The 20,427-nt window shown below is 43.6% G+C and overlaps 1 protein-coding gene across 1 annotated transcript; it reads right to left on the bottom strand.

Annotated features, from left to right (window-relative positions):
- Positions 1-9,573: 9,573 nt before the first annotated feature.
- On the bottom strand, positions 9,574-20,067 carry KLF3 (KLF transcription factor 3). The gene is made up of 5 exons (XM_081332162.1): positions 19,989-20,067; positions 18,004-18,490; positions 16,107-16,251; positions 14,099-14,259; positions 9,574-10,115 (listed from the first exon to the last, which is right to left on the bottom strand). The coding sequence occupies exons 1-5, from the start codon at positions 20,043-20,045 to the stop codon at positions 9,934-9,936; spliced, it is 1,032 nt and encodes a 343-aa protein (XP_081188288.1). The 5' UTR covers positions 20,046-20,067; the 3' UTR covers positions 9,574-9,933.
- Positions 20,068-20,427: the final 360 nt, after the last annotated feature.

The following is a 20,427-nucleotide window of genomic DNA, read 5'->3' as shown; positions in this document are numbered from 1 at the left end:
TCCTCCTCCTCCTCCCTTCTTCTTCTATTCTTCTATTCCTCCTCCTCCTCCTCCTCTTCTGCCACCTCCTCCTCCTCCTCCCCCTCCCTTCTTCTTCTTCTTCTCTTCCTCCTCCTCCTCCTCTGCCACCTCCTCCTCCCTTTCCCCCCTCCTCCTCTTCTTCTTCTCTTCCTCCTCCTCTCCCTCCCCCTGCTCCGCTTCTTCTCTTCCTCCTCCTCCTCTGCCCCCTCCTCCTCCTCCTCTTCTTCTCCTCCTCCTCCTCCCCCTCCCTTCTTCTTCTCTTCCTCCTCCTCCTCCTCTGCCACCTCCTCCTCCTCTCCTCCTCCTCCTCCTCCTCCTCCCCTTCTTCTTCTTCTCCTTCTCCTCCTCTTCTTCTTCTTCTCCTCCTCCTCCTCTGCCACTTCCCCCTCCCCCTCCCCCTTCTTCTTCTTCTTCTTCTTCTTCTTCTTCTTCTTCTTCTTCTTCTTCTTCTTCTTCTTCTTCTTCTTCTTCTTCTTCCTCCTCCTCCTCCTCCCTCCCTCCCTTCTAGCACTGATGATGTTACCTAGTTGGGTAATGAAATGTCTGCAAGAAAGCAACCAAGCTGAAGGGAGCATCAGTGGACCCCCACATTCCCCTTCTTCCTCCACTCTGCAAACCTCGTTCCCTTCTAGCACTGATAATGTTACCTAGTTTGGTAATGAAAAGAAAACGGCCACGCTCCAGGACCCCTCCTTCCAGCCCTGAGCTGCAGATATTCTCTTTTATCTACCCGCTCTTCTCCCACAAGTCTTGAGTTATTGTACAGCTCTATTCCTGAGTTCTGTCTGGAGGCAGATTCACAAGTTCGACAAACACGGGCAATACGTAGGGTCAACACAATACATAAATTATGACACCACTATTTACTGCTCTCCTTTCCCGCTGGGCTTCTTGTCCTCGAGTCAGCAGACAGGTTTACTGATATACAGGTAGTCCTCAGGTTATGATCACAACTGAGCCCAAGTTTTTTGTTGCTAAGTGAGAACATTAGTTAGGTGTGAAGTGAATTTGACTTCCCCATTGATGCTTCTCATCAGACGGTCACAAAAGGGGAATCACGTGACTCCAGGACACCGCAACCGTCATAAATACGAGCCCGTTGTGCGGCGTCTGAATGTACATCGCATGACCATGGGGACGCTGCAACGGTCATGTGAAAAACGGCTGTAAGTCGCTTTTTTCAGGGCTGTTGTAACTTCTGAGCGGTCCCTAAGCAAACTGTTCTTAAGTCGAGGACAACCTGTAATTCCAGGAACAGGGAACACTCGTGTGTGAAGGCGGAAGTCGCTTCAGTCTCCCCACACGGCAACACAAACAGGTGTGCGGGGGTGCTTCGTGGAGCAGTTACCTCCTGCAAGTCACAACTGCATTTACCAAATCACAAAAGGACGCCTTCTTCACGCGGCTTTGCAAGATTCTTCTGCCGGATGATGAGCAGAGATAATGACATTGCCGGATTTGGCTAATTAGGTGTCCCAATTAGTTGGGCCACGTGAAGAAAGTTAGCAACACGGTGCGCCAATGGCCAGCCAGGCTTGTCCTACCCTGTCTGTCTTGTACTGCAAGTAGAGTAATCTGGTGGACTGAGCAGAACCGGGTCAAAAGATAGTTGGGAAGTCTTGAGAAACTTTTCGCCACTTGCGCTTAAGAGGTAGGGTAGATTTTCACGGGATGCAACATGAAGGCGTTTAAGCGTCGGACTAGAAACTCGAGTGGCTGTTTCCCCTTCCGTTAAACCGGCCAGGGAACTCTTGTTCCACTAATTAGGAACTAATTACTAGCTTCCTCATTTTTTCTAAGAGTCGTAGCACCCGATTTTTGCGGTGGTGTTGGCTTAATTGTTGTAGAGTGGAATGACCAACTGGTGTACGTTTTGAAGATGGAACGTGAAGTCCTGGGTGCCCTCTGAGTTTGGTCGTTTCCTTGTGGACGTTTCATTACCCAGCTAGGTAACGTAATCAGTGCTAGAAGCGAATGATTTTGCTCTTTTACCTAGCTGGGTGACAAAACATTTGCAAGAAAACTACCAAGCTCAGAAAGCAGCAAAGGTCCCATACGCCCCTGCCTCCTCTCCGCAAACCCCGCTCTCTTCTAGCACTGATGACGTTACCTAGTTGGGTAATGAAATTGTTGTGTTGGTAGACTAGCAGGGGAGTGGTTTTCCACCGGCGGGAAATCCACAAGCTGGGGTTGGGTGTTGTTTCCTTGGCGGGAGATTCCCGGCCGGGGGTTGGCTAGCGTCAAGCGGCTGCTGGACGTATATATTGGCCACCCGGATGGGGATCCCCAGTTGACTGCACGTGTATTGAATAAAGACTACTGTTACCAACCTCGCTGTGTGTGCGCGTCAATCCGAACATAACAGAAATGTCTGCAAAAAAAGATTACCAAGCTCAGAGAGCACCAAGGACCCCCCTTAGTTCAACCCTGAGCTACAAATATTCTTTTCTAGCGGTACTTGATGGAATCCATACTGACATGTTTAACTATTGAAATCATGACAGAAAAGAATAACGGTGGCCCATTTTAACTTTATATAAAACTAGGCCTTCATCTATGATTGGTTGTGCCAGGGAGAGCAAGGATGAAAGGGTAGAGGCGATTCTTTAGATACCTAACTTTTGCCTAACCAACAATGAACGTGCATGAATTTCCGCTTGAAGCGGTGCCTCTGAATAAACCCTCCTTTGGTGTTAGGTGTGTCGGTAACATCACGGAACAAAAAGAACGCGCGGAACAAGGTGGCTCGTTGGCGCCAACTCTGAAGTCATATTTCCGACGCAACGACAGCAGCAACAATGTTTAGGATGACGTAGTCGGAATCCTAAGGACATTTGAAAAATAATCACATGCCCACCAGGTCCATTTAAACCAATGGAATACTAATCATAAATGGAAGCAGTCCTCAACTTACAACGATTCGTTAAGTGACCGTTCAAAGTGACAACGGCACTGGGAAAAAGTGGCTTTGACCCTTTTTCAGAGTTACAACCTTTGCCGCATTCCCCAGGATCATGTGATCAAAATTGAGAATGCTTGGCAACTGCTTCATACTTGTGACCGTTGCCGGGGCCTGAGATTGTGTGATTCTCCTTTTGCGACCTTCTGACAAGCAAAGTCAATGCGGGGAGCCAGATTCACTTAACCACCGTGCGATCAAGGTTGTAAGATGGAGGAAAACTCACTTAACAAATGTCTCCCTTAACAACATAAATTTTGGCCTCAATTATCGTCGTAAGTCGAGGACTATCTGTAATTATTCTGTTCCTAAATTTAATGGATCTGCTCTAAATATCCCTTCTGTACTTCTTTTTTCCCCCCCAATTACTTTCATTTTATTTTCTTTTTTTTTTAAAAAAGAATGCAACTTTGCCGGGAGTATTATTTACACACTGACATTTACTATGCGTCTTGTTTCATTAACAAGTATTTTATACATTTTTCCATACTATATATGACATATGAGGACTGTACAGTACAAATTTATATTCACAGTTTGACATGACAAAATGTCATTACTGAATTCCCCCATCGGATTACCAAAAAAGTAGGAACAGCAAAGGAACATTGAAACATTCACATCTTTAGCAAAGAAAGATTACCAAAATTTTCAGTATCCGCAAACAATAGGAAGACATGCTAAAAACCTTTATTTGCCCAATTATTATTAGCTTATAAAATATATTACATTTTATTTTATTTTAAAAAATTCTGCATAGTTTTTAGATGAGAAGTAGAATAAATGTAATGTTCCAGCTACATCTGCAGGCGAGGATTTGAAAAGACGCTTAAGCGAGACGATTATTTTGTCTGTGTAACATTTTCAAAATATATAAATAGTTAAGAAAGTGCTAATATTTGCAAAACGTAATGGGAATTATTATAGCCCTTTAAAATACTTTTTCCGCAGTTTTATTGGAAAAGATATACTTTGCTAAGCCAGAAGTCAAAAAATACAAACACGGTTCTATCATGAAAGTGTTATATGCGCGTGTGTTTTAACAGAACAACAGCCCTAACGGAAGACAAAATTTTGGAAACCTCAACAGCCCCAAACTGGGGAAAAAACCCTTTTTCATCACGCTTCATCAGACGCGACTAAAAAAAAGGCACCCTAAAAGATGTATCCTATAGAGTGCAATTCTACTAGTGGACGAGGGGCCTGAGAAATGGATGTTTTCCCAATTTCTTTGGTACAGATAGCCCTCGACTTAAAACAGATCATTTCGTGGCCGTTCCAAGTTACAACGGCGCTGGGGAAAAAGAAGTGAGCTATCGCCATTTTTCACACTTAACGACCGTCACAGTCTCTCCATGGTCACGTGATCAAAATCCAGATGCTTGGCAACTGACCCCTATTTATGACGCTCCTGCCAGAACGAAAAGGACATAAATTTTGCAAAGCAATTTCCAATTCCTTATTTTCTAGAACGTTTTTGTCCATTCTGGTCTTTGGCTCTGATCTAGGCGCTGGCTAGGTCCTACTCAGAGCTTAGATGGACTTAGTAGGACCAGGGATGGATCATGGATGACAGGATAGCAGTATCTCAGGGGCTGCCCCAAAGAAGAGGGAGTCAAGCTATTCTCCAAAGCCCCTGAAGGCAGGACAAGAAGCAACGGATGGAAACTAGTCAAGGAGAGAAGCAACGTGGAACTAAGGAGAAACTTCCTGACGGTGAGAACAATTAACCAGTGGAACAACCTGACTCCAGAATCTGTGAACGCTCCAACCCTGGAAGTCTTCAAGAAGAGACTGGACATCCATTTGTCTGAAATGGTAGAGGGTTTCCTGCCTGACCAAGGGGTTGGACTAGAAGACCTCCTTCCAACTCTGTTATTCTGGGTCCAAATCTCATTGGTAGTCAAGATCTTGAGGACCACAGCAATCTGTCGGTAGCAGCTTGCCTTTCTACATCCCTACAAGCTTTTGTGGGAACCGTCGCTAACTGGGTTATTTAAAGAATTTAGTGAAAGAAGATCTTTCTTAGACGTGGATTTAGGTCTACAGATTCCAGAGTATGGGGTTCACTTCTAAAGGTCGCTCTTGACTTACATCCATTTGTTTAGTGACCACTCAAAGTTACAACAGCACTGAAAAAAGTGACCACTTTTCACACTTTGTTGCAGCAAAGTTGATCAAAATTCAGACCCTTGGCACAACCGACTCGTATTTACGACGCTCGCAGTGTCTCCGGGGTGTGTGTGTGGTGTCACGCGACGCCCTTTTGCGACCTTCAGAGAAGCAAAGTCAACGGGGGGAAGCCAGATTCCCTTAACGACCGTGTTACTGACTGAATTGCAGCTTTTCGCTTAACGACCGTGGCGAGAAAGGTCGAAAAAAGGGGAGAAACTCAATAGCTGGCTTTGCTTAGCCACATAAATTTTGCGCTCAGTTGCGGTCGTAAGTCAAGGACAACCTGTGTAAAAAGAACGCTCGTCTTTAGTGGCCGAGAAAAGGGGGAATCATCCACTTTCACTTAACAACAACTGTTTCAAGAAGCGCCGTCAAACAGGGGCCAAACTCAGTAACTGTCTCACTTAGCAACGTAAATTTTGGGGTCAGTTGTCGTCGTATGTTGAGGACGATATGTCTTGACCAAACTGCAAAGGGTATAAAATCTGCTGTGGTTTTTTTTCCCCTTTCATTCTGCCACATATTCGTCCGCATCAATACAAAGAAACTTTTCATAGCGTTGGCCTCAAATTAATTAGCCAGTTATACAGATTTGCATGGCAGCTAAACTGTATCCTTTCTCCCCTCCCTTTTTTTTTGCTCAGAATTAAGGAAAATAAAATAAAAACTCCCGACACATCTAAAACAGGGAAGCAGATGAAGAGATTCTGAAGCTTTTATTAGCAAATTAGAATTAGGGGAAGTTTTTTCCTCCTTCCATTGCATTTTATGGTAAATTATCTGATGGTGTCAACCCCCATTGAAGTCGGGTGGGGGAAAAAAAATAAATCCAAAACGCTTCGTAGGAAATAAGTTTACGCAAAACCAAGGGTTACGGCACTGCACGTTGTTGTTGTTGTTTTTTAACAAAATGTTGGTGATAACATTTACCCAAGGAGCTTGAAAAATATTTGTCTATTTTATGCAAAGGCACCACTTGGTAAATCACGTTCATTTCAGCTCTCGATGGGTGTGTGCTTTCAATGCACGGCTGTCACCGCCTTCTAGTTTTTTATTTTAAAAAATCTCGATTATTTTTAGAGGGGACGCAAAGGATCAGCTGGTAGTTGCGATTCTCTCCACTTTAATGTCCCAGCGTCGAGTTCCTGACACTTAAAAAGCAAATTAATTTTCTTGCTTCCCCCCCCCCGCTCCTCTTCTCGCACCAGGACCGGACAAGTATTAAAAGTCTAATGATCCATTTGGTTTGACAATACAGCAGAAAAACGCAAGAGATTTTTGTTCCATTACAGCTACGGTTTCTAGATTGCAGAGTTCATGATTCCTCCGTTGTTGGCTTATTATCAATTAGCGATCGTCTGGATTTTTGCAATGCAGATAAGTCTTAATTTATATTCCAATAACCGTACAATTCCTCCTGGTATAAGCCGATATTCAAAAAGCAGCATAAATGCGCCGTATTCAAAGAACTACTCCCAATGTACATGCAGAGCACGGCTATCTTAAGGTTTGACATCGAATTGGGAACAGGCTTCAGAGAGTCCTCAGATTGTAACAATTCATTTAGTGACCCGACTGAAAGCGGCGAATTCTGGCAATTTTTCACACTTACGACCACTGAAGCGTTCCCCTGGTCACTAATCAAAATTCAGATGCTTGGCATCTGATCCATATTTGGGATGGTTGCAGTATCCCCGGGGGTGTGTGCGTGTCACAAAATCCTCTTTTAGTGACAAGCCAAGTTCACGGGGAAGCCAAATTCACTTAACAACCGTGTTACTAACTCAAAGGCTGCACTGATTCACTTAACAAGGTGTGGCAAGGAAGGGTCGCAAAATGGGGCAAAAGTCGTTTCACACTTGTCTGGCTTAGCAACAGAAATTTTGAGCTCAAGTTGTGGTCGTAAAGTCGAGGGTTACCTGCATATCCAATCTCAAGTGAGCTGGTCACTAAACGTTCGTCTTCGTTCTCCCTTCTTCCAAATGACGGCTGTTCTTCAATTTTGTGCACATTTTGAATTCAGGACAACCCTGTTTCGAACGCACAGAGATAAGCTTGTTTCCATCTGGCGTTTCTCCGACACCTTGAAAATGCTGGGAGAGGCGTTACCGACATCGGTGACGTGGCAGACTCGATACAGCTGAGTCCTCGACTTAAGGCCGCAACGGAGCCCAAAATCTAGGTTGTTAAGGGAAAAAGTTGTGAAGTGAATTTGGCCCCATTTTATGACTTTTCTCGGTACAGTTGTCAAGCGAATCACTGCGGTTCCTTAATTAGTAACACGGTTGTTAAGTGAACCCTTGACTCTGCTCGTCAGAAGGGTCACAAAAGGGGACGCCGCAATCGTCACAAATATGAACCAGTCGCCAAGCGCCTGAAATTTTGATCACATGACCGCGGGGATGCCGCGACGGTCTTAAGAGGAAAACGTGCTCATCAATCAGTTCTTCCAGTGTCGTCGTAAGTTCAAACAGTCATTAAATGAACCCCTGTAAGACGAGGACTACCTACGCCATTTAGCTTTCATAAAAATCACTTCCTTTTTTGCCTCCTTCACTGAAATGGACAAGGGTTCCTTCGTCTTGGGGCCAAGGACAATTTGAAACACACACGAGCAGACCACAACGTACAACTATTCATTTACTGACTGTTCAAAGTTACGACGACGCTGAATTGACTCATGATCCATTTTTATTTTTTGAACTGTGGTAGCATCTCCCTGATCAAAATCCGGAAGCTGGGCAACCGTCTCATATTTGTGAGAATCTTATTTCAGAAATATCCAAAAATATGGAGATGGGGGAAGAAGGCCAGCTAATCTGGAATTTAAATAGCATTTTTGGGAGGAACTGAACAAGACTTGACTAAGGCGTGAAAACCTTTGCACCGGAAACAATGGACGTGGTCCAGTCAAAAGGGTTCTAAATTACACTGGTTTAATGAGAGTTAGGTAATACAACTTTTTAAAAAGTAAGAGGATGATGAAAAAGTGCTAGAAAAGTTTATACCAGAACAACTGAAGCTAAATACAATTTATGGAACAATACAACAAGCAATTTTGAGTACGTCAACTTGCCCCTGAGCAATTATTTACTCGAAATGTATGTGATTTTTACTTTATAAAGTGTTTAGTTTATATTTTGCAATCCCTTCCCCTCCTGCTTCGTTCCTCTGGGTTTTTGTTGCCATCGTTGGCTTCCATTATTTTAACCTTTCTTTGTCTTTCTTCTTCTTTTTTTTCTTCTACATAGGAGAAGAAGCTGCAAAAGGACAAAACGCTGGTGGATTACAAGGAGTCTCGCTTCCTTAATATAAAAAAATAAAATTTCCATCTTTGAAGCTATGGAAGATGTGGAGCATGAAACGTATCCAATCTTTCAATTGTTATTATTATTTTCTTTTTCTTTTTTTGAGGGGGGGGGAGAAATTATCGATACTGAGAAAGTATTGCAAAAACACTTGGTCAGAGCTTGTCTGCGGACGTTTTCATATAAAGCCGGCAAAAAATGTTTGGACGGGGTCTTTAAAAGTGTTACCTTCTTGATCTGTGGCCATCTGTGACCATCTCTGGAAGCGCTTCAATTAAAAGAAATCTTTTTCTTCAGTATCGTGCGAATGCGGAAGGGTCTCGGATGGAAATTCATTTCTAACAAGGAAGAGCTGAATTTATTTGGCTGGAATTGTGGCTTTTCTCAGCTAAGGCAGGTGGAGAGGTTTGTTGAGGGCAGGAGATGCCGAAGGAGTGGGGGAAATTTCTATGCCTGCCGCACTCCCCCAGCGAGGTAGATTTTGATCAATTTTATCAATGAATGTCACACCGGTACATTGTGTGTCCCATTCATACAGTTGCATGACAAAAAACAAAAACAAAACCCAGATCACTGCATCCCAGTCAGAAGCGTTTGCTTAGTGAATCTACCAAGACACTCGATCCCAGGCAAAACAGAAGAACAACTTACACAACCCCACAGACACATTAAAAAAAGGCAACGTTGATCAGGATGTACGACATCTGCGTGGACGTCCACTTTCTGGTGATAAGTGGAGAATATTTATTTTTTCATTCATTCCCAGGGTTGAGGATTTCATTTTCTGCATCCCCCACTTCCCCCCCCCAAAAAAAAAGAACAAGAAGCGTCTTCTGGAACATGCTTCTCTAACCAACTGTATTCAACAAAAAAAAAAGATCCATTCATTGCATTGCTGGGCATAAATCTGGCAAGGATTAGCAAACTGGATTTTGAAAAACAGTAACTGTATCATATACTGTATATATATATATATATATATATATATATATATATATATATATATATATATATATATATATATATATATATATATATATATATATATATATATATATATATATATATATATATATATATATATATATATATATATATATATATATATATATATATATATATATATATGCTGATTAAATGGCAAAACTAATCAGCGTGATTATAAGATTTCTTAGTCCGAAGGAAAATAGAATCTATTTGCTGGCAAATTAGGAACATGCTTAGCATTCCTGGGAAACAAAAAACTATGTTCACATTCTTTCGGTCTGGCTGACGGCAAGAATCAAGAAGGGCCAAGCAAACATGTTTTTTTTTTTAAAAACTGACCATCAGAAAGCTTGCGAGGAGATAAAATCCAAAGATCCAGTCCAGCTGAATCTGAATTAAAAAGCTCAGGTCAAAAAAAAGAGAAAAAAGAAAAAAGAAAAAGAGAAGGGGAAAAAAACGAAAAGCAGCGGAAGTGAAAGAGGTTCAAACTAGCATGTGGCGTTTCCGATGGAGCGCAAGATGGTCCGAACGAGAGAAACTGCGATCACAGTCCGGACATTGGAAGGGTTTGACTCCGGTATGTTTTCGGAAGTGCCGTGTCAGTTCATCCGATCGAGCGAACTTCCATGTGCAACCTTCCCAAGTGCATTTGTAAGGCTTTTCACCTGTGAATTTTTATTTTTTTTAAAAAGAGAATACTTTTTTTTAGGAAATTATTTCAACGATACATAAAAAAAACTTACAAGAGCAGCAATGTTTCTTCACCACCTGTAATTGCACTGAACACGCCTAATGTCAGGCGTGAAATACACACGTGAAGGTCCAGTTAAACTGACATATTGCTAAGCAGCCCGTGCACAAAAATCTCCTCAGCTTGGTTAACACCAGCTAAGGGGCAATGGCATTCAATGATTTATTTTGCTTGTGACTACACAGGGATTCTAGGCTTATAACTCTTTTAACTCCGCCCCCAACTTCTGCCACTTCTTCCCTTACATCTATTTTTCCAAGAGATGTTTTGATTTTAAAATAGGTCCTTCTACATTCAAAATCTGCCACAAAAAGTGACCTTGCTAGCTGTGGATAATTTGTAGAGTCAAGTCCGGATGAACTTGCTGAAGCAAATTTTTTTTATTTTTTGAAACGCCTCTGTACTGCAAAAAGTTTCCTCAAATTCAGCTCCGGATTGATTCAGCAGATTTTGAGACAATTAATGGTGCTTTAAGTGTAAAGAGTTTTAAATAATAATGAGCTTAACTTGATTTCTTCCCCAATTTGGGGAATCTTATAAACAGTAATGTACATACGCTTCTGTGGAAGTTTCGCTATACCAGTAAGGCCTTGAGTTACGTTCGCAATGGAGCCCCCATTTTTTGTTGCTAAGCGAGACATTTTTTTTAAAGTGAATTTTGCCTCATTTTACAACCTTGACACTGCAACGGTCAGAAATGCGAGTCAGTCCCCGAGCGTCTTAAATTTTGATCATGTGACAATGGGGGGGAGAAACACACTACAACAGCCGTGTGAAAAATGGTCGTTAAGTCACTTTTTTCAGTGCCGTTGTAACTTGAAACGGTCAGTAAATGAAGTGGTGTAAGTGGAGGGCTGCCTGTATTTACAAAGAAATGTTTCAATGGACGAATGGAGAAGGGGACAAAGATTAGGAGCCCAAGAGCGATTTCACCTAATTCAAACACTTATCTACTTATAATATTTGTAATTTGCCCCAATTCAAGCTGACTCTGTAATTTTAAATGCTGTCTTGATACAGGAGGTATTCATTTTTCAATGTGGAAAGAAAAGGGTGTTAACTCAGATCGGTCCTTAAGTTCGATGCTCACTCAATTTGCACCCACTGAGACTTTTCCAGTCAGTGGCGTAGCGTGGGTTGTCAGCACCCGGGGCAATTTGCGCCCCCTAACCCGGTGACGTCATGGCACCGCCGAAAAGACGCGCCCCGCAGCGGCGTAGACTTTCCAAGAAGAGTCGCGCGCATGCGGGATGCTTCCGGGTCCCTCTCGAGGGCGGCTGGGCGGGGCTCCGACCTGCAAGAGCCGCTGCATTCAAGCTCGCACGTGAGCCCCGCTAAATAAAGCCACGCATGCGCACGAAGCTAGGCCAGCCGGCCGGCGGGTCCGTCTTCGCTCGGCCAAGCCTGCCGGGGCGCCTGCGGGGCACTTGCGGTTGGCCTGAGCCTGGGCGGAGAGTTGGGCGCTTCTATTTATTTTATTCAGTTTATGTGGCCGCCCATCTCACCTGCCGGACTCGTTTCGCTTTGCAAGAAAGAGCAGCTCGAGAGCGGAGCCAAGCCGACTCTGTGCAGCCCTTGGGGCTCCCTGAGCAGCTCAGTGCGAGCGCGCCCCCCCCAGATGTTGCGCCCGGTGCGGCCCGCCCCCCCTGCACCCCCCACGCTACGCCACTGTTTCCAGTTCTTCATGTTATGAATGAATATTGCTTGGAAGAACTTCAGATGGGGCATTCCTTCACCGTGCTTCGGTTTACACGCTTCATTTTCATTCTGTTTCTTTAATCAGCACTCTCCCCTTGTCTACATTCTAAATTCTGTCCAAATTCTAAACTCATCTTGGTTGTCTGACGCCAAATAATTTCACATAATTTCTACGAGAGGGATGATCATTATTGATTGATGAATCTATCAGAGTTCAGATATGAACAGGCTACTGTACTTGACTGAAACTATATCTCTGGTAAGGGACGCGGTGGCTCGGTGGGTTAGGATGCTGAGCTTGTCGATCAGATGGTCGGCAGTTTGGCGGATCAAATCCCGAGTGCCGCGTAACAGAGTGAGCGCCTGTTACTCATCCCAGCTTCTGCCAACCTAGCAGTTCGAAAGCACGTAAAAAATGCAAGTAGAAAAATAGGGACCACTCCGGTGGGAAGGTAACAGCATTCCGTGCGCCTTTGGCGTCTAGTCATGCCGGCCACATGACCACGGAGACGTCCTCGGACAAGCGCCTGGGTCTTCGGCTTTGAAACGGAGATGAGCACTGGCCCCTAGAGTCGGAAACGACTAGCACGCATGTGCGGGGGAACCTTTACCTTTACCTTTATATCTCTGGTAGGATTTTGTGTAGAATTTTTATACACCAATCAATTACATCATAGTCTATTTTTTTTAACGGGGGACCTCAAATCTTTTGTAATATCATGTTTATTACTTATGAATTTGATAAATGAATACATTATGACCTTTGCAATGTGACTAAAGGTTTCGTATCAAAAAATGCAGGCAGTCCTTATCTTACAATAGTCCGTTTAGTGACCATTCAAAGTTACAACGGCACTCAAAAAAGTGACTTATGACCGTTTTTCACACTTACGACTGTTGCAGAAATCCCGATGGTCACATGATAAAAATTGGGACTCTTGGCAGCTGGCTCATATTTATGACGGTTGCAGACTCCCGGGGTCATGTGATCAGCTGTTTCGATTTTCTGACAAGCCAGATTCACTTAACAACTGTGTTACTAACAACTTCAATGATTCACTTAATGTGAAAAGAAAGGTTGCATTCCCTTAACAAATGTCTCACTTAGCAACACAAATTGTGGGCTCAGTCGTGGTTGTAAATCAAGGGCTATCTGTATAGCCAGTGGTGTTAAAGAGAACTTGGGCCAGGGATTATAGCCCATTATTATTTAAATCCCAATAGCCAATGTTTCTTAATCTGAGAAACGTCACGGCAACATTTCAAGTTGCTTCCAACGACGCTGCCATTAAATGGAAAAAACCCTGGAAAGATGGAAAGAAGAAAAATATTCATATTTCTCTCCCCAAGAAGCTTTTATTTGCTTTTTAAAAAGACCACCAGACACTTTTAAATACAATTCAGTGTTTCGGGGAAGGCGTTGACTGCCAATATAGTAGGGTGTGTGTTGTTGAATATTCCACTGAGTCACAGTTAGAAGGCCAACAAAATAAAACTTAGCTACCAGACAGAGAGGCAAAATATACCAAGAAGAAAATAAATATCAGTCTCTTGAATCTAGTGCTGTATCTACTTCTGAGGGAATAAAGCACTAAACCCAGTGAAACCTATTTGCAAAGGGTATATAGGGCAGGGGTAGGCAACCTTGGCTCTTTTATGACTTGTGGACTTCAACTCCCAGAATCCCTGAGCCAGCATGGAGGGGAACTATGGCCCCTTCATGACTTGTGGACTTCAACTCCCAGAATCCCTGAGCCAGCATGGCTGGCTCAGGAATTCTGGGAGTTGAAGTCCACGAGTCATAAGAGAGCCAAGGTTGCCTACCCCTGGTATAGGGATTTACAGGTAGCCCTTGACTTACGAGCACAACTGAGGCCAAACGTTTCTGTGGCAAAAGGGGATCACGTGATCCTGGGACACTGCGACCGTCATAAATATGAGTCAGTTGCCAAGCCTCTGAATTTTGATCACCTGACCATGGGAATTGCTGCAACGGTCGTTAAGTGTGAAAAACGGTCACCCGTCATTTCTATCAGTGCCATTGTAACTTCAAACGGTCCCTCAGCAATCTGTAGTAAGTCAAGGACTAGCTGTAGCAGTAGGGGCTGGTTGTTGCTGTTGTCGTTTTACCGTTTCATTAAGGTTTCTAACGCCCCGACCAAAAATAAAAATAAAAATAAAATTACATTTGCTTCTTACCTGTGTGCGTTCTTCTATGGGCTTTTAAATGAGAGCTCTTAGTGTACACCTTGTTGCAGCCTTCGTAGTCACACCGGTGTATCCGTCTCTTCCTTTGTGTGTCTGGAGATTCCACAGGTAGAGGCCTCTTTCCAGGCTGGACTATAACTGAAGGGTGATTCCTGTGTTAAGTTGAATCACATGTTAAAAACTACAACCTTTTCAATTAAATCTCTCTCTCTCTTTTTTTTTTAAATGGCCTATACCCCAGTCTTCAATACCCCATTTGTCTTCTGGCAGCCTCCACCACATTACATACATGTGGAAAAAATTCAAGCGAGCTTAGCAAATGTCATGGACTTCTGCGGTCATAGTTTGGCTGACTTTCCGGATAGAGATTTGGTTTCATTTATTCTCTGGAAGCAACAAGTCATCTCCCCTTCTCCTAATTTTTTTTCCTCATTTTTTCTTTTCTTCAGAACCGTAGGGTTTGACTGAATATTTCAAGCCACTATCTTGTTTTCCAGGCCAGCAGAATTCAGAAACCTCAGCGTTTCTATTCGTTTACACGCGTTTCTAAATCTCTTAGCAAAGGGTGTTGTTTTTTTAATGGTACAGATTCCCCACCCCACCCCCCACCCCCACGTGCAATGAATTCTATCCATTTTCTTTGCTCTACAGACTAAAACTCAACAGATGTTACTCTTCATCTATTTCTTTTAGACCCCAATTATGAATTTCTGGTTTGGTGCCACCACAAGGGTGCAAACTCTTTGGCCCTCAAGGCCTTTCCTGAAAGTAGAGCTAAGATTTATGATTACACAGAAATGCACTCTTTGTCTTTCTCAAACAGTGCCTCTGGCTTCCACAAATGACATTTGTAGCATTCCTCCTGAATACTATAATTCAGGGGAGATGCACAGTATAGTTCACGCAGACCACAGTTCTAGATATTGATGAAAACCTGATCGCGGTACTAAAATTAGGACATAGAACAGATTATATTTTATTCTGGCCAACGGTAAGGAGTAATCTCAATTGAACAAATCAAATGACATTACCTCTGGGATTTAACAGAATAGCAGAGTTGGAAGGGACCTTAGAGGTCATCTAGTCCAACCCGCTGCTCAAGCAGGAAACCCTGTACCATTTCAGACAAATGGTTGTCCAATCTCTTTTTAAAAGCTAATGTCAATTAAATTAGAAATTTTATGATCTGTATCCGTTTGCATCAGAATAAGGTCAAGGGAAATTGACACCCAAATTTCAATTGCATTGTATTGTTTTTAGAATAGAAATAGAGAATAGAATAGAATAGAATAGAATAGAATAGAATAGAATAGAATAGAATAGAAGAGAAGAGAAGAGAAGAGAAGAGAAGAGAAGAGAAGAGAAGAGAAGAGAAGAGAAGAGAAGGAAGGGATCTTGAAGGTCATCTAGTCCAACCCCCTGCTCAGGCAGGAAACCCTATACCATTTCAGACAAATGGTTGTCCAGTCTCTTCTTAAAAACTTCCAGTGTTGGAGCACTCACAACTTCTGGAGGAAACTTATTTCACTGATTAATTGTTCTAACTGTCAGGAAATTTCTCCTTAGTTCTAGGTTGCTTCTCTCCTTGACTAGTTTCCATCCGTTGCTTCTTGTCCTGCCTTGTGGTGCTCTGGAGAATAATTTGACCCCATTCTTCTTTGTGGCAACCCCTGAGATATTGGAAGACTGCTATCATATCATCCCTAGTCCTTCTTTTCACTAGACTAGACATACCCAACTCCTGCAACCTTCATGCGTTCTAGCCTCCAGTCTCCTAATTATCTTCACTGCTCTCCTCTGCACTCTTTTTTAAAAAATCTCAAGATTGGAATGGCCCCAGCCCTATGCAAATGAAAGCGACGGAAACCCTGAGATTTCTGAATTAGGCTAAGTGTGCAAGGAGTCCACTGTTGCTCAGTCAAAGGCCGAGTAATGTAGCTTTCAACCACAATTCACTTCATCTTCCCTTGGCGAGATTCGAAAACTCTAAGCCACTCACTCTTGCAGCATGTGGGGTGACAATGAGGTCATCAGAGGAGGAGAAACTTGCTCAGGATAGTAGTCGTCCCTTGGTGATTCCACACCCGGTTCCACCTTAATGGATTTCTTTAGTGCTGGCTTTTCGTAAGATTCGATGACAGATACTATCAGGAGGAAGAAGAGTCAGTGAAGGGTAAATGAAGAGAAAACCTGGCATTTGAGTCGTCTGTCACCACGTTCTTGCTGCATCGTTCTTAAAAATGTAGACTGCAAATACAAGTAGACCAGGGGTAGGCCACCTGGGCTCTTGTATGACTTGTGGACTTCAACTCCCAGAATTCCTGAGCCAGCATGGCTCAGCTTGGAAACCTCTCCCTTTCCTCTCAGTGTGGCTGGCTCAGGAATTCTGGGAGTTGAAGTCCACGAGTCATAAAAGAGCCAAGATGGCCTACCCCTGGTCTATACATATATTGTATATTAGGGATCTTCAAACTTGGCAGCTTTAAGACTTGTGGACTTCAACTCCCAGAATTCCTGAGCCAGCCACGCTGAGGGGAAAGGGAGAGGTTTCCAAGCTGAGCCATGCTGGCTCAGGAATTCTGGGAGTTGAAGTCCATGGGTCATAAAAGAGTCAAGGTTGCCTACCCCTGAACTAGACTTCCATTTGAATTAATCTACATAACTTGAACAAAAATGCCATTCTATAAATGAACCTTATAACCCAGCTCTTTGTTCCGTCACTATATAGACAAATCTACAGTGGCTTCCATTATATTGCTTTGCTTCCTAAAGGAACACCCAGTGCTTAATAGAGTAATAGCCATCACAATTTAGCACGTTCAGCAAGTATATTTGAAACACTTTAGCTGTATATGTTTGAGAGACTGCATTCCTCCAGGAAATGGAAGGTCAGCCCACAAGTTGCATTTATCACAACAGCAACTATGACAATGGGATAGCTTAAACCAAGAGAAAGCTTAGCTAAAGACTACTTAGGACAGGGGTCTTCAAAGCTTGGTCCTTTTTATGACTTGTGGACTTCAACTCCCAGAATTCCTCAGCCAGGCAGGCATGCCTGGCTGAGGAATTCTGGGAGTTGAAGTCCACAAGTCATAAAAGGGCCCAGTTCGAAGACCCCTGACTTAGGAAGAACCATTTTCTTCAGTCCTATGGATGCTCTTCATGGCTCAGAATCTCTTTTTATAAGCTCCCATTTACAATATCAGGTCAAGGATAGTTTATAGAACTGTGGCGGCACAGTGGCTAGAATGCAGTATTGCAGGCTGATTCTGCCGACTGCCAGTAGTTTGATTCTCACCAGCTCAAGGTGGACTCAGCCTTCCTTCCTTCCAAGGTCAGTAAAAGAAGGACCCAAATTATGGGGGGGGCAATATGCTGACTTTGTAAACCGCTTAGAGAGGGCGATAAAGCACTATGAAGCGGTATATAAGTCTAAGTGCTATTGCTATCGTCTATCTATTATCTCTCTCTCTGACCGTCTATCTTCTATCTACAATATCTCTCTGTCTATATTTTTTCTCTCTCTCTCCCTCTCTCTCTCTCTCTCTCTCTCTCTCTCTCTCAAGAGCTCTGGTGGCGCTGTGGTTAGAATGCAGCACGGCAGGCTAATTCTGCCGACTGTCAGCAGTTCGATCCTGAGCGGCTCAAGGTTGAATCCGCCTTCCGAGGTCGGTACAACGAGGACCCAGATTGTCCGGGGGGCCCCCCAAGAGGCTGATTCTGTAAACTGCTTAGAGCGTGCTGTAAAGGACTATGAAGCGGTATATAAGTCTAAGGACTGCCGCTATAGTTTGAAGTAGAAGGTGAACGGATTCTTTAGGCGGACTTCCTAAAACAAGACAAAAAACCACCAAGTCCGCAAAGAAACAAAACAAAAGAGGAAGACAGATGCTCACCTGGCACGCTGCTAGGGTTTTCCAACTCTTCCGAAAGAACAGTGGACACCATGATAGGCTGCTGGAGGTGTGGGGCGTACATAAAAGGGACAGGCTGGACGACGAGGGGCTGAATAACAGGAAGTATTCCAGGACTCCTGAGTCCGTGACGTGAAAGAGCTGCCATCACTGGAGGAATAGTTAAGGGCATCGTAAAAGGCTGCATTCCCGGTGGACCCAGTTTCTTCATGGGAGGGCTGGATGAAGGAAGATTTAATCCAGGGGATGCTCTTCGAGGCAGAGTCTGGAATTTTAAAGGGGAAGGACAATGTCCAGCCGAAGGGGGCGAGCTACGTTTATTGACCGTAAGGTCAACTGGCTCCATCTGAACCCCATTGCACAGTCCATCCGGAATCTGGTAGAACTTATTGGACATCATATTTGGTGTAGAGTAGATGACGCCGTACTTGTTTGACTTCATGTGGTCCATGTAAGTCGAATTGAAGGACTGCCGAAGAGAAGAGGGAAGAAAGGAACGAATGAAAAACGGGGGGGCAGAAGAGAGGAAGAAAAAAAACCACAAAAAAACGTACTGGAGAATAGGATCTACTTGTGACTCGTTTCGGTCATGCTCTGACTTGAGTTCTACTAGACGTCAAATTCAAGTTCATTGAATGTAGAGAAACCGTTTTTTTGAAAGCCACACCAGAAAGGACAACGCTGCGCAGATACAACACTTATTCCCGCTCTAGTGAACTATTCACTTATTTATTAGATTTTTATCCTGCCTTTCTTACTTTATTAGTAACTCAAGGCAGCAAACGTACATAATGCTCCTTCTTCCCCCTATTATCCCCATAATAACAACCCTCTGTGTGTGTGTGAGAGAGAGAGAGAGAGAAAGAGAGAGAGAGAGAGAAAGAAAGAGAGAGAGGGGGAGAGAGGGAGAAGAAAGAGAGAGAGAGGAAAGAGAGAGAGGAAAGAGAGAGAGAGAGGGAGGGAGGGGAAACAGAGACAGACAGAAAGAGACAGAGGGAAAGAAAAAGAGAGGGAGGAAAGAAAGAGAGAGGGAGGGAGAGGGAGAGAGAGAGAGGCAGAGGGAGAGAGAGGAGAGAGAGAGAGAAGGAGGGAGGGAGAGGAAACAGAGACAGACAGAGAGACAGAGGGAAAGAAAAAGAGAGGGAGAGGAAAGAAAGAGAGAGGGAGGGAGGGAGAGAGAGAGAGAGAGAGAGAGAGAGAGAGAGAGATTGGCCAAAAATCACCCAGCTAGCTTTCATGCCTAAGGCGGGACTAGAACTCCCAGTTTCCTGGTGAATGGCCCAAAGTCACCCAGCTGGCTTTCATGCCTAAGGCGGGACTAGAACTCCCAGTTTCCTGGTGAATGGCCCAAAGTCACCCAGCTGGCTTTCATGCCTAAGGCGGGACTAGAACTCCCAGTTTCCTGGTGAATGGCCCAAAGTCACCCAGCTGGCTTTCATGCCTAAGGCGGGACTAGAACTCCCAGTTTCCTGGTGAATGGCCCAAAGTCACCCAGCTGGCTTTCATGCCTAAGGCGGGACTAGAACTCCCAGTTTCCTGGTGAATGGCCCAAAGTCACCCAGCTGGCTTTCATGCCTAAGGCGGGACTAGAACTCCCACCTCTCCTGTTTCTAGGCCAGCAGCACCTTAATCACTGCACCAAATTGGCTTCTGTTCTTTGCCACATCCAGAGATGTTTCCCATTTGTCGGTGTCTCCCAATCCAAATACTACATTTCAAATCTATGCCTCCGCTGAAGCAACCGTGTCTGGAAACAGGTAACACTTTTTTGATACCTGCAGTAAGTTTGTATGTAAATCCGGTTTATTTGTTGCAAAGGCCCAGAATGCGTCTTTTGCCACCTGTGCCCTATTTTGTCATCTTGCATCTTTCAGAACTGAACAAAATTGTGGACGGTTATTACAAATAGCCTTATCACAATGTAATGAGAGTAAATATTAATATTTATGCCATTTTAAAATACTGACCACCGGAACGGGTTCCATGGCTTCTTGTTTGATAGGGACTGGGTCAAACATTAGCATTTTTTCTTGAGATAAATACCCGGTTTTCTAAAAAAAAAACAGGGGAGAAGAAAAAGCAGGACAGTTGCATTTTTTTATTTTACATCATTGAAGCACGGGGCTTAGCATTAACAAAGCGTATTTCAATTGTGGATTGCAGCAATCAACAAACCATTAAGGAAAAAAAAAAATCAGATGAAAGGCATTTCCAAAACCTAAAAAGTTTTCCTTGTGCTCACTGTGTTTACGATGCACAACCTGTTCAAATTCTAAACCCAAGATCCTTTAAAAGACTGCAATGTGACAATTTGGAATAAGGACGCACATTTTAAAACGAAGTTTTGAATACTCGTGAGCCATAGAAAACCTGGTAAAGAGAAAAGGATGGAAGGTTTTGAGAGTT

Source organism: Vipera berus, assembly GCF_964194415.1.
Source record: "Vipera berus genome assembly, chromosome: 7".
Classification (NCBI taxonomy): Eukaryota; Metazoa; Chordata; class Lepidosauria; order Squamata; family Viperidae; genus Vipera; species Vipera berus.
The sequence above is the reverse complement of the archived record's forward strand: the minus strand, read 5'-3'. Positions and strand labels throughout refer to the sequence as shown.